Source organism: Palaemon carinicauda, chromosome 20 (genome assembly GCF_036898095.1).
Source record: "Palaemon carinicauda isolate YSFRI2023 chromosome 20, ASM3689809v2, whole genome shotgun sequence".
Lineage (NCBI taxonomy): Eukaryota > Metazoa > Arthropoda > Malacostraca > Decapoda > Palaemonidae > Palaemon > Palaemon carinicauda.
In genome coordinates this window covers 11,758,422-11,773,421 of record NC_090744.1, presented here as the reverse complement: position 1 = coordinate 11,773,421, position 15,000 = coordinate 11,758,422, and the positions used below count along the sequence as shown (strand labels likewise).

General features: G+C 39.7%; 1 protein-coding gene across 1 annotated transcript in view; it reads right to left on the bottom strand.

Moving 5' to 3' along the window:
- LOC137660146 (receptor-type tyrosine-protein phosphatase alpha-like) overlaps positions 1 to 15,000 on the bottom strand; it is a 45,275-nt gene that overhangs the window by 13,135 nt on the left and 17,140 nt on the right. The window contains exons 12-21 of the mRNA XM_068394852.1: positions 13,088 to 13,239; positions 12,629 to 12,813; positions 11,899 to 12,085; positions 10,870 to 10,975; positions 10,053 to 10,185; positions 8,419 to 8,465; positions 7,981 to 8,192; positions 6,260 to 6,347; positions 3,691 to 3,767; positions 2,959 to 3,102 (exon numbers count right to left, since the gene is read on the bottom strand). Of these exons, the coding sequence (XP_068250953.1) occupies positions 2,959 to 3,102; positions 3,691 to 3,767; positions 6,260 to 6,347; positions 7,981 to 8,192; positions 8,419 to 8,465; positions 10,053 to 10,185; positions 10,870 to 10,975; positions 11,899 to 12,085; positions 12,629 to 12,813; positions 13,088 to 13,239 (1,331 nt within the window). The remainder of the gene's footprint in view (positions 1 to 2,958; positions 3,103 to 3,690; positions 3,768 to 6,259; positions 6,348 to 7,980; positions 8,193 to 8,418; positions 8,466 to 10,052; positions 10,186 to 10,869; positions 10,976 to 11,898; positions 12,086 to 12,628; positions 12,814 to 13,087; positions 13,240 to 15,000) is intronic.

Sequence of the window (15,000 nt, the reverse complement as noted above, 5' to 3'; positions counted from 1 at the left end):
GCTTGGTGTATACAGTGGTCTGGAATCCCTCGTTGGTGGAAGAAATCAAAACGTCCAGGAACGGGAGGCTGTTGTCAACGCTGTTCTCAAGGGTGAAGTGGAGGACGCTGTTGTCCTCAAAGGTCCTCCTTAGATTCTCGATGGCTTCGGTGGAAGTAGCTTCGATGAAAGTGTCGTCAATATAACAGAAGTAAACTAGGGGGCACTCGAGTTGGGAGAATACCCTCTCCTCTACTACTCCCATGTAGAAGTTAGCAAAGAGTACGCCCAAGGGCGAGCCCATTGCCACGCCATCCTTTTGTAAGTACAAGTGCCCACGATGAGTAGTAAAGGGGGCCCTTTTAGTGCAAATGGCAAGGAGGGTCCGAAGGGCTTGCTCTGGGATATTTAATTCAGGAGTCGTCTCGTCCCTCTAGACTCTATCGGCGATAAGGTCGATAGTTTTGTCGACAGGGACATTAGTGAATAAAGATTCGACCTATCATCATCCAATGCCCATCAGCCAATGCCCTACGCCTACATACCAGCTGGCCAAGAAACTGAACACAATTTTGACGCTATATGTCCCCGACCGCCACTGTGTGGCCTCCTCTGCCAAATTCCTAGAGAGGATCAAGGACGTCCGCGGCGAGGGGGTCATAGCATCGATGGACGTCGAATCTTTGTTCACTAATGTCCCTGTCGACGAATTCATCGACCTTATCACCGATAGAGGCTACAGGTACGAGACGACTCCTGAATTAAATATCCCAGAGCAAGCCCTTCGGACCCTCCTTGCCATTTGCACTAAAAGGGCCCCCTTTACTACTCATTGTGGGCACTTGTACTTACAAAATGATGGCGTAGCGATGGGCTCGCCCTTGGGCGTACTCTTTGCTAACTTCTACATGGGAGTAGTAGATGAGAGGGTATTCTCCCAACTCGAGTGCCCCCTAGTTTACTTCCGTTATATTGACGACACTTTCATCGAAGCTACTTCCATCGAAGCCATCGAGAATCTAAGGAGGACCTATGAGGACAACAGCGTCCTCCACTTCACCCTTGAGAACAGCGTTGACAACAGCCTCCCATTCCTGGACGTTTTGATTTCTTCCACCAACGAGGGATTCCAGACCACTGTATACACCAAGCCCACAAATCTCGGCATGTGTCTAAATGGCGAAAGTGTATTTCCTGCCCGCTACAGGACCTCGACCATCAAGGCCTTTGTACGCAGGGCCTTGTCTCACTGCTCGACATGGACTGACACCCACAAGGAGCTGGAAAGGGTCGCACAGGTCCTCATCAACAACGGCTACAGCAACAAGCAAGTCCAGCGTGAAGTGAGGACAGTTATAGACAAGTGGTATGGGTCCCCTTTGGTGGAAGGGTCCGACAGCGTCAGCCAGGGGTCCGACAGAACTACAGATAGGTCCGACACCTCCACCAACGGATCTAGAGACATCAAACTTTACTACAAAGGCCTCATGCACGCCGAATATCAGCGGGATGAGAAGGCCATTAAAGACATCATCAATAACAACGTTTCACCCACTGATGAGACCACGAAAGTGAAACTCATCATCTATTACCAGACTGAAAAAACCCGTAACTTGATCATGAGGATCAATCCACCGCCCCCTGATAACGACCCTCTGAAGAAGACAAATGTAGTCTACTCTTACCAATGCCCAGTCCGAGGATGCCCCGGCAAATACATAGGTATGACTACCATGAAAATTTCGAAGAGGATCTCGTGCCACGTTCAGCAAGGTGCTATCAGAAATAATGCTCTACAGCGACATGACTCCCAAATTAGCCAGGCAGACATCGTCACCAATACCAAAATTATTGGCAGCGCCACGGACAGCAGGCACTTACGAATTTTGGAAGCTTTGTTAATCCAAAACGAGAAACCAGCGTTGAATACAACTCAAGAAATGTTCCTCCTACCATCCCGTCGACGCACCAACGCTAGGAACCAAGAACAAGACCCCCAGAATGATGACAACCCCGATCCTGACACCCCTACAAATGGAGAAATCGTCTGGCCGAATGCTCATTTTGGCGGTGAACATGGCCCGGAATTTCAGCCTGCTGAGCATAGGAATGGGCTGACTGACTTTGAGCTCGTCTCGGCGTGCGCCTCAGCCAATCAGGGAGCTTGGATACCTCTCTCAGCCCAGTCCACTGAGCGAGAGAGGAGCCTGCCTGACTTTTTGGCTGGCTCGGCACGCGTCCTGACCAATCAGGATCCAGGATTCCTTCCTACCTCTCAGCCTGGGAGGCCGAGATGAGCTCGTCGTACATCTGTCACCCGAACTTACAACCTCCGCTCGACCAATCAAAATTTGAGGCCCCTCTCTACGAACCAGAGCCGGGATATATAAGGACCCAGATCTAGCCAGAGCCTTACTTCTCGCCTGAAGACGGAGCAAGCTGTTCCGAAACGCGTCGCAACCCACTCTTGACTTTACTTGTTGTAATTTTCGAGTATTACTTGTACTTGTATTAATTACATCCAGCCTTGACCTGATTTGTATCCTTCACCCTGATGAGCTTCGCCAACTTGCTAGCTGAATGTAGAAATCCTGAAAAAAGAATTGTCCGAAGAATCGAGAAATTGGACAAGAAATTGAATTCTGCCGATGCAGCCATAGTATTTAACTCCACCTGTTTGAAGGAGGGTCTCTTACCAAGATATTATTATTATTATTATTATTACCTCCTTATCTGGAAAAGCTGGATGCTTTAAGCCCAAGGGCTCCAACTGGGAAAAATATCCCAGTGAAGAAAGGAAATAAGGAAATAAACACTACAAGAAAAGGTATGAATGACTAAAACAACTTATTTCGTGAACAGTAACAACATTGAAATAAACTATAAGAAGAATTTTTTTTCCTATAATTCATACAAGCAAACACAAGCACCTATGCATGGCACTCAAATCTGTATTACTTCAAGTGCGAACATCCTCACCTTTCCAATTTCGACGACATTTGCAATCATTATGATCATCTGAGATTTAGTATGCCAAATCATCCGCCAGAAATCGCCAGTGGTGTCTTGGTTAAAGTCCTTTGGGCCCTGCGTGGCTATATACGCCTTCGGGTTAAGGTGGCCCTGTTGCGAGAAAAACCAAGTTAAATGGAGTGAAGGTTATGCAGGAAAAATGAAGGTAATTCACTTCCAAATGTTACTATGCCTACACTGTTAAAAATTTGCCGTAAAACGGTAAAAATTTACGCCTTCGGGTTAAGGTGACCCTGATGCGAGAAAAACCAAGTTGGATGGAGGGAAGCTTATGCAGGAAAAATGAAGGTAATTCACTTCCAAATGTTACTATACCTACACTGTAAAAAAAAAAAATTGCCGTAAAAAACGGTAAAAATCCTGGAATAAATACTGCCAGGCATTTACCGTTTCAAAAACGGATATATTGTGGTAAAGGAGTGACATTACGGTTACTAACATGTAAAATATAATAAGATAGTATGGAAAAATTACGGTCGCCTGTATTTTACTAAGAACGGTATATTTTTTTACGGAAAATTTCCGATTAAAATTACGGCTCTTTTTAACAATGTAATTACTTCCTGATCATTTGTGTATATGGTCAGTCTCTAGGGCATTGTCTTGCTCGATAGGGCAATGTCACTGTCTCTTGCCCCTGCCATTCATGAGCGGAAAACCAAACCAAATAGTACATACCTCAATGTAGTTTGCGTTGATGTAGTCTGAGAAGGGCATCTTGGGCAAACAGGGCAGCTTCACTCTCGTGTCATTATCTGTCGTGAAAAGAAAAGAAGCAAAGATGTTGAAACAGTTGCCAATGAACAACGAAAGTTTATGTACGAATTTCTTTCCTAAGAGTGGAATTTCTGCAATTAATTTCGTATACACTACCAAAAATTTGCATTTAAAAACGGTAAATGCCTGGCAACATTTATTCCAGGATTTTTCCCGTTTTAAAAAAACGGATATATTGACGTAAAGGAGGGATATTACGGTTACTAACCCGTAATAGATAATAACAAAGTATGGTAAAATAATGGTCGCCTGTATTGTATTGAAATACGGCTGAAAACAATATATGTTTACGGAGAATTTCTGATTAAAATTACGGTTTTTTTAACAGTGTAATTTGATTTGAAGGGTATTTTTATCACATGAGTATGGACTTCTAGGAAAAATAATGGTGAGTGCCATGTCATCGCATTGCCAATAGGAACTAGAATCAAAACCGTAAACGAATGAGGGAATGATGTTCTTTACGGAAAGCACAAATATAAAAGACATATCAGACAAGGTATCCTCCAGTCAGTTTTCCTAAGGAGAGGATCAGATTCATCATGAGGACTTAATTAAAATGCTCCATCTCCACATCCTTGCAATGGAACATAAGATGAGCTATGATATAACGGATTTTGAGCAAAGCGAAAAATCTATTTTTGGGTGAGATAGCCATGGCGTCCTGATGGAAGGTTCCTTTTTGGTAGCTTCCTTGGGTATATCACTACTAAATATTCCCAGAGAATTTAACCACAGGTTATCACAGAATTCTAACTTCTGGAGCGAGTATCCTAAAGGTTTCCCTTTAAGACATCGTATATCAACAGGGGACGCATGTATTAACGCGCCACATAGCTATCTACACCCCAAACAGAGTTAACACTTCGGTGTGTAGGGGCGGAGAATAGCTGGGGAGCCGTTCCACAGCTAATCTCGTTCGTGGCTACTTTTGGTACTCGAGACGTAAACAAACGGGCGCCATTGCTAAATGACGTCACGTCCGTCCTCATCCTTCTTCTAGTAGCTTGCCTTGCCAAGACGGATTTTCCCTTGTGTATTTTCATCAGCTTGCATCTTCGCTATGTCGCTACCTTCGGCCTCGCCTTCTTCTGGAAAGTTGAGTACAAGGTTCCAGTATTGTTTAAATAAGCTCTGACCGTAAAGTAACTTTTACTTTTCGAGATATTTGATGTTTTGTGGCAGAGCTGTGCCTCGACCGGACCGGCCATTTTATGGCGTCGCTGTTGTTGTGCATGCCTTATTTAGATAGCCTCAACAGCGTTTTCCGGCCTCATTAACTAATCGATACTATTAGTTATTTAGTCTTCATAGCTAGGAACTTTTATATCGTGTTTTGATGCTTTATTATCGGTCATCAACTGACCCCATACCAGTTGGCTAGTATAGCCCCTAGGCCAGAGCGCCTATATCAGTGTTCATGCATGATATTTATCAGTGATCCTAGGTTTATTTATGAAGATAGTGGCATTATTTTACAATACTATTGACTGTGATGCAAGTGTTTTCGCCTTCAGGGACCATATAAGGGACAGGTTAGATAGTGTGTCTTTCTAACCTAACCTACAAGTAGGGCCCCTATATGCTTCCTTCATCCCCTACCTTAGGGCATCCCCTCTGTGTAGCCTTGCTCCCCCTACCACGTAAGGGGATCAAGCTCATATCAGAGTATTTTATCTCTTCTCTGTCCTCCCTAAGGGAATGATCCCCCCTTAGGGTTGCGTCCAAGAATGAGGAACGGCTAGTCCTTTCTCTATTGCTGGGGCTAGGTCTCCGACCTTTCCTGCAATAGCGATACGTCTTCCATCCTTCCTAGTTCAGGGTGTAACATACCTGCTCTAGGTTAGGTTTTGGAGGGGTTAGTTCTGTACCTTGCTGAAACGATACCCATGCACCGTTTTCAGACAGGCTGCCTTACCTTAGGCTAGGGAGTGTCCTCCCTTCCTTGGTGGCCGCTCAGGATGCCATGGTTTGAGCCCAAAAAATCTTCTTTATCTGTCCCACCGTTATCCTTACGTTAAGGGGTCGGTTGACTGATGCGCCCTCTCCAATGCCTTGTATCAAAGGCATCCTCTTTCATCAAACCTCTTCTCTCCATATCATCTTTCACCTTACTCGCCATCTAATTCTCTGCCTCCATCTCGATCTTCTCCTTCTAACCAGTTCTTACTAAGCCCGCCTCACTCCCTCCCCGCCATCCATCTTGAACGCGTGCCCACACTATCTCAGTCGTGACACTCCTATCACCTCTGTAATCTTCACTACGCCTGCCATTCTCCTTATTTCATCATTTCCTAATCTCTCAATCAGTATGAGTTATGATACACATTATATCATGAGCTATGATGTAATGTGTGTCTTCAAATATAGTTAGAAAGATTGACGGATTGATTTGGAGTTTTCTGGCATCCTGACGTCGAAGCTAGCTAGAAAGAACAGGCTGAGACTGATTGAGCGCCTCTATACTTACAAGGCAGGTTGTTCGTGTATCGATTCTTCAGGCGGTTTTCGGGGTGATCACTGTAAAGGCAGCTCTTCTCTAGGACCTTGGGAACGCTCTGAGGAGGAAGACATCCAAAGAAAAAGTTAGTAATGTTTCTTTATATTACAGACGTGTTGTATATGAAGGATAAGGCTGTACGTGTGATTAATGTAGTCGAGAGGAAGAACCAACTTACTGTAGCATTGCATGTTAAATTGACGCAGCAACCACAGAATTCCATCATAAAATGGTTAGTAGATCTTTTCAGAATTTTACATAGATATAGTAAGTAATTTCCGACCAATTCATTTAATTATTCACAATTGATTTTTTGCTTTAAAAAGACGGAGACGTAGGGTTTATCATCAAGTAAATGATTGAGAGCAAACAGTTTACATTTATTCAGACAGTATTTATTCATTAAGCAAAAAAGACTCAGAAATACTTCATCGTACATTAATACTTACTTATGTGTATTGTCTCATATAAAAATATATATCATCTTAGCTATTCATTAGAAAAAACAAGTAATGATTACCTACAAACTTTTTGAGTGTTGAACCTAGACCGACAACTTACTAATAGTAAAGTTAATGCAGAGAAAGAGAACTGACAAGAGCAGGTTAATATAGGATGTCTTGACCATAAGAGACAGTGCCGTAAGAACTCATGACAAGGCCCCTAAGCTTCGAGCTTCCTTGGGGCCTTTGACATGCCTAAAACGATCCTCTCCTCCAGTACAATTTATCGCAATTATATTGCAAATTAAGTAAATAATACATAGTTTTAACATTTTACACTAAAGGGAAAAAAAGCCCTTAGTTTTGGTGGGCTCCTTCTCTTACTGGGAACCGGCTCTTGCTGAGCCCTGCTCTTACTGATGTGCTCTTGCTGAGCTCCTGCTCTTACTGATATGCTCTTGCTGAGGCCCTGCTCTTGCTGATGTGCTCTTGCTGATCCCCTGCTCTTGCTGAGCCCCTGATAATGCTGATCCCCTGCTTTTGCTGACCCCCTGCTCTTGCTGAGCCCCTGATAACGCTGATCCCCTGCTTTTGCTGAGCCCCTGCTCTTGCTAATCCCCTGCTCTTGCTGAGCCCCTGCTCTTGCTGATCCCCTACTTTTGCTGAGCCCTGTTCTTGCTGATCCCCTGCTCTTGCTGATCCCTTGCTCTTGTTGAGGTCCTGCTCTTGCTGATGTGCTTTTGCTGAGCCCCTGCTCTTGCTGATCCCCTGCTCTTGCTGATCCCTTGCTCTTGTTGAGGCCCTGTTCTTGTTGAAATCCGGCTCTTGCTGAGCCCCTGCTCTTCCTGAGACTTTTGATTACCCAACCTGTCTGATTGTCTAGAACAATCTTTTGATAATCCCAACAATCCTTTACTTGTCTAGAACAACCTTTTGATAGCCCAAACCTATCTTTATTTTTCTATAATAACCTTTGGATAGCCTCAACTTTTCTTTATTTGTCTAGAATAACCTTTGATAATCCCAACATTTCTTTTTTTTTTTTTTTTTTTTTTGCCTAGAATAACCATTTGATAATCCCAACATTACTTTATTTGTCTAGAACAACCTTTTGATAATCCCAACATTTTTTTTTTTTTTTTTTTTTGTCTAGAAAAACCTTTTGATAAACCCAACATTTCTTTATTTGTCTAGAACAACCTTTTGATAATCCCAACATTTCTTTATTTGTCTAAATTTCCTACTTACGTTGAACTCCATGTCTGTTTCTTTGGAGTGAATAGCTTTGAGAAGGTAGGGCTCAATGTTTTCAGAAGGAATTCTTCTGTTCAAGGTGTAATAAATTTCCTCGTCTCCCATGCCAGAAAACTCTTGTAATTCAATACCAGGATTGAGAGTTGACCTTCGGAGTAAAGAAGGTTCCCTCCGAAGAGTACCTTCTGTAGAAGGTGAAACGCAGTCTGAAATGAAGTATGAAAGTGGGGATTCAGTATCCAAATGAAATGGTGCATATGAAGAGTTTAAGCTTTTAACAAAGTAAAATGACAGAGGAAAATGTGAATGAGTCAAATTTCCCTACTCACTGAGATGAGAGTTTGAAAACCTATCGGTTATGAGGATGAAATATAATCTTCAATGAAAATATAGAACAGTATTGACTATAATCAGAAAGGTATCGTGAAATACCTCTATCTTGATTGGCTGTCCTCGCGATGACCTTTGTCTGGCGTATCCTGTTGGAGGGACATAGCTTGTTAAAAGAGGTTTTCCCTTTGTGGCCAAAGCATACTATGCTCAAAATCTTCCTTACGCAATAGATACATATGTGTGCTATCAACAGTATTAAAAAGAAATCAAACCAGAGCACAGTTGCATCTCTTGACCTCTATAGGACTGTCCTTAAAGATTTAGTTCATAGCAAAGGGTAGAAAAAAGGGGACAGAAGTAGGAGAGTTTAGGAGAAAGAAACCAAATTGATGAGAAGTAATAGACGGAGAAGTTTGAAACCAAAAACATAACTATTGCTAAAGTTGACATTTTACAAAAATATTAATTGAGTAAAACAAATGAAAAGGGCATTTCTTTGAATCTCAGATTTTATCATTACTGTAAATAAAATGAGAAAAGTAGAGCACCTGTCCTTATTACACATATTACTCAAATCTTCTAAAAAGAATTCTGTCAAACTGTTCATCTTTATGAAGTTACGGATTGGGAGGACTCTAGAACATGCTTTTAAGAGAAGGGATATACTTCCAGATTTTCTCTTAAAAGGTAAACATCTCTCTTGTCAATGAAATAGAATAAAATGTATATTAAATATAATGGATAGAAAATTAATGAATTATGAGATATTGAAAAACAAGAACTGATTGTTGAACTAAGATTACTAAGGGCAGATATGGCTTGCTTGTTTAGTCATGAATCTTTGGCCTACATCACGTTTCCTTTCTTTTCCTAAATCTACATCATACCCTTGTGAATTAGTTCTTATTCTGCTATCTTAAGAGTGTGTGTTGTAGCTTTAAAAGTTATCTAATTAAGATAAGGGTGCTTACTTGTAGGTCCAGGCAAGTAATTCAATGAGGACCACGTGTATACCCTTGTGAGTTAACTCTTACTCTGCCACCTTAAGAGTGTATATTGTAGCCTGCAAAGTTATTTGATTGAAAGTAGGGTGCTTACTTGTAGGTCCAGGCAAATAATCCAGTGAGGACCACCTACATACCCTTGCAAGTTAACTCTTACTCTACTACTTTAAGAGTGTGTATTGTAGCCTGCAAAGTTATTTGATTGAAAGTAGGGTGCTTACTTGTAGGTCCAGGCAAATAATTCAATGAGGACCACCTACATACCCTTGTGAGTTAACTCTTACTCTGCTACCTTAAGAGTGTGTATTGTAGCCTGCAAAGTTATTTGATTGAAAGAAGGGTGCTTACTTGTAGATCGAGGCAGATAATTCAATGAGGACCCCCTACATACCCTTGTGATTCAACTCTTACTCTACTACTTTAAGAGTGTGTATTGTAGCCTGCAAAGTTATTTGATTGAAAGAAGGGTGCTTACTTGTAGGTCCAGGCAAATAAATCACTGAGGACCACCTACATACCCTTGTGATTCAACTCTTACTCTACTACTTTAAGAGTGTGTATTGTAGCCTGCAAAGTTATTTGATTGAAAGTAGGGTGCTTACTTGTAGGTCCAGGCAAATAATCCAGTGAGGACCCCCTACATACCCTTGTGATTCAACTCTTACTCTACTACTTTAAGAGTGTGTATTGTAGCCTGCAAAGTTATTTGATTGAAAGTAGGGTGCTTACTTGTAGGTCCAGGTAAGTAATCCAATGAGAGCCACGATGATAAATACTCCAACCAATATTCCTGTCCTGCCTGATGCCACAGCTTTTCCCTTGGTAGAGACTGGATCGGATACGGTGAATTCTCTGTTTCCTCCTATTGTTTAGGATAAAGGAATTCCTTTTAATATAGTTCTTCTTCAAACTCGTTTCTGTTAAAGGAGATCCCCTACTTTGTAATGAAATTAGTTAATTTAATACAGTTTTTCCTCATGTTGGATGGTCGCTTCCAAATGAATATACGGAAAGTTGCTTACATACATACATACATACATACATACATACACTTTTATTCATTTATATACATACATATATATATATATATATATATATATATATATATATATATATATATATATATATATATATATATATTATTTATATATATATATACATACATAAATATTGAGATGAAGTTTGTATAACTAATAATACAGGTGAATATACATATGTATGTATATAAATGGATATATAAATATGTGTTTATACGTATGTCTGTGTTATGTGTGCATGTGTGTTTGTGTTTGTATTTCTTATGTTTATGAATAAATACGTGGTCTGAAATGTCTGAGCTGTACACACAAATTTCTAGACATTTACTGTATATACATATTTCCGCATATACATGTATGTACATAATATATATATATATATATATATATATATATATATATATATATATATATATATATATATATAGGCACGCATTCTCAGAATATATATCGAATTAATTCTATATACTAACTTGTAACATGATTATAAAGGATCGCGTCAAACTCACCAAACTTCCTTTCGGTCACCACCGCAAGATTATAGCTCTTCTCTGGCTGGAAAGATCTATTCTCGCCTTCTCCCGTCCCAACATCGACAGTCTTCGTTGTGGCATTCTGCAAGGGCAAAGGATTCAAAGAAGAGCCTCTTTAGAACACTAGAAACACAACTCATTTAGAGGAAGTGTGGATAAAATATTTCTGTTTTGTGTCATCGCGTGTAGCACGTATACTCTAACGAGTTAATTGTTTCCCTCCAGAGGAATTACGAGGAAAAGTGTTAAGTAGATAGAATTATATATATATATATATATATATATATATATATATATATATATATATATATATATATATACATGATAGATTTTGCACATTTAGACGTGTTTTTCATAACATTCAGCTATGTCACTGTCATGTCAGTTTCCTGGACCAGGGTTCGATTCCCTTTCCAGCCACAAGCTATTGTCTTTGAGTTATTATTATTATTATTATTATTATTATTATTATTATTATTACTTGCTAAGCTACAACCCTTGTTGGAAAAGCAGGATGCCAAAAGCCCAGGGGCTCCAACAGGGAAAAAATAGCCCAGTGAGAAAAGGAAACAAGGAGATATAAAATATTTCAAGAACAGTAACAACATTGAAATAAATATTTCCTATATAAACTATAATAACTCGAACAAAACAATAGGAAGAGAAATAAGATATAACAGTGTGCCTGAGTGTACCCTCAAGCAAGTTCCAGCAATTCAACTGCCTGATTAGATTATTCTTGTAGTCTATGAGTATATAAAGAACAACAGTCTTGTCCTTCAGCCACCATCTTATTAAAATAACATTAATATAGTGTAGCACCAACAACACTATCTTTTCTTTGTATCTAGTGTACGCGACCCGTCAATATTGATGGCTAAAGACTTTCTATACGTTTTATGAAGAGAGATAAATGTTTTGTATAAATTACAATGTTGTAATGTATAATTGGCATTCGACCCTGGCCTCTCCCCTTAAGAAATAAAACCTTATCATAGTCGATACCTCAATGGGATATTTTCCAGCGACCCATATCTCTGGTTCTCTCTTGGTCGTACTTCGCTTAGACATTCTGTGTTTTGAGTTGTTCTCTTCTTCTTCTATGTATTTCTCCACTACCTCCAGAGCCAGTTGCTTTATCCGGGCGTCGTTGAGATTTTCAAGAGCTTCTACCACCACGACGTACTGTACCCTAGAAAACATATTGCATATTACATCTTACTGAAGTCCCAAGGGGTCCAGCGGAAAAAAAATAGCCCAGTGAGGAAGGAAACAAGAAAATATATAAATTACAAGAGAAGTCATGAACAATTAGAATAAAGTAGTTTAAGAACATTTACAGCTTTGAAATAGATATTTCATATATAAAACGTAAAAACTTAAAAAACTAAAGAAAGATAAATAAGACAGAAAAGTGTGTCTGAGTGTACCCTGAAGCAAGAGAACATTACCCCAAGACATTGAAAGACCCTGGTGAAGAGGCTAGACTACTAGAGCAATACCCAAGACTAAAGTAAAAGGGTTTGTTTGTTGAATATCCTCCTAGAAGACCTGCTTACCAAGACTAAAGCGTCTATAAACCCAAGGGTTCCTACAGGGAAAATAGCCCATTGAGGATAGGAAACAAATGGACTAGTGTGACTGAGTGTACCCTTAAGCAAAAGAACTCTACCAACAAGGCAGTGGAGGACCACGCTACAGAGGTTATGACACTGCCCAAGGCTAGAGTACTTACGCTGGAGGGTTCTTGACGCGAGGAAGCTGCATCTTAAACACATAATCAAGAACCTCGATGGAGCCTTCGATCTCTGGGGGCCAAGGATCGGTTGATATGGATTTCTTAAAGACGTCACTGCACTTCCATTTGTTACAAGATTTGATCTGCAGAGGGTAAGTGCGTTCGGCTTGCAAACCTGTGAACTGTTTAGAGAAGAAACGAAGTTATGAAAGCGAGGCGTAATCTATGCGACGACAGCAACAACAAATGGCCTCAGACATGTCCTTATTCATAATAATAATAATAATAATAATAATAATAATAATAATAATAATGATAAAGGCCTTAAGAAAAGAACAATAATAGTCTCTCTTTTAAGACGTTCATGTTATTTCAGTTTATTTTTCTTATCTTAAAAATCAATTATTTTAGAAGTAAAGAATAAAACTGACTAACGAGAACACAGCTCCTACATACGTTGTACTCCTTCTTACTGATGTTGTAGGTTTTGTTTTGAAAGATCAGATCGTAATACAAGGTGGAGCTCTTGTCATCTGGGTGATCATTCCATGTTATAACAATATCTGTTAAACTGCTGCTCTGTTCAAAATTGATGGGATGCCATGGTTCTAGTGGAAGATAAGATAGAATTTTCTTTATTTCATTTTCAGGTCAATAAAATATAGACCAAAATATACATTTTAGAAATGACATAACAAGAGCACACTTGAAAAACTAGATTTAACACTTGAAGTTCCACCAATTCAACTGCCTGATTAGGAAGATCATTTCATAACTTGGTCACAGCTAGCATAAAACTTTTAGAATACTGTGTAGTGTTGTGACTCATAATGGAGAAGGCATAGCTATTGGAATTATCTGTATACCTAATATTACGAACAAGATGGTACTGCCAGGGACGATCTAAATGCAAAGTTATGAAGAATCTTATGCATCATACACAACGAACTAACTAAACGACGGTGTCAGATTAACATCTAGATCAAGACTTCTTCTTCTTTGTCTGCATCTTTTCCCACTTTTCTGTGGGGTAGTTGTTTCTGGCCAGCGTTCTCCATCTACCTCTGTCCCACACTTCATCACCGGTTAATCCCTTTGATAGGTCATCCTTGATACAGTCCATCCACCTTCGCTTTGGCCTCCCTCTCCTTCTCGTTCCCTGTACCTCCATTTCCATCACTCTCCTCCCAATATACTGTTCATCTCTTCTCATGACATGACCATACCACCTCAGTCTACTTTCTTGGATCTTATCTGATAGTTCTCTAACTCTGTGGTACCCCTAATTACCTCATTCCGTATCTTATCTCATCTTGTCACCCCACATATCCGTCTCAACCAAGTTGAGGCTGGCTTGCCCCCTCCCCCCCCACCCCCTCAGTGGCTGGGTTATCTAGATCAAGACTAAAAATTTGTTTTAAACTCTACTCAACTACTTGGCAAACAAGATATAGGACCTGCTTGAATATATGAATGTGAGAGTCTACCAATGGGTTATTATCAATATTAGTTCATAACTTGCTCCTGCTCTTCCGTTCATGTGAAGAGACATGAAAATGATTGAGCCAGATGAGATATTTGGATCGTTTCTATTACATCTTATTCTCAGTAGAGACAGAAATACTAATGTCACCACATATATATTTATAGCGAACGTTCCGACATTTCAAATGTCATCATCAGTGCTACCTAAAGTAAAAATAAAAGAAGCAATACAATTTCAAATTAAAAATTACATAAAATGAATAAAGAATTATTAAAAAATACATACAAATTGAATAAAAAATCAGTCTGCTACGAAAAGGGGGACAGCAGAGGTATTGCAATTGAGGTCAGGCATAAAATATTCTATGTGAAGAGATTCTAATATTCTTGAGTCACTTACTGAAGAGCACAAGAGTCGACTATCTCAAAATGCTCACCACTTAAAACGAGTGTTACTTAACAACTGAGTGTTTTGGATTACTGCTCGACCTTCCAATATGATTATTGGTCCTGACTTTGAAGGTATGATAAGTGCTTCCCAAATAGCAAACTTGACAGTTTGGACATGAACATTTCTAAATGACCGATGATTTAATGGCAGTTAGCATGCGGTCTTAAAGACGAAAAAACGATCTAATTTTAAACTTGTAAACAAAAATAAACCTAAAATCTATTTGTTGACATGTCTTAGAGAACTCTTTAAGGTACACAGCCTGTATATGGGGATATAGGACGAAAAATAAAAAATCCTGTTAAGAATTCCCAGAGCTTCGTATGGCAATAGAGAATGCGTATACGAAATATTTTGTCAAAATTCTTCTTACTTTCATAGTTACAGGGTAATTAGTAAAAGTAACTCAATAAGCCAAAAACATTGATCTCTA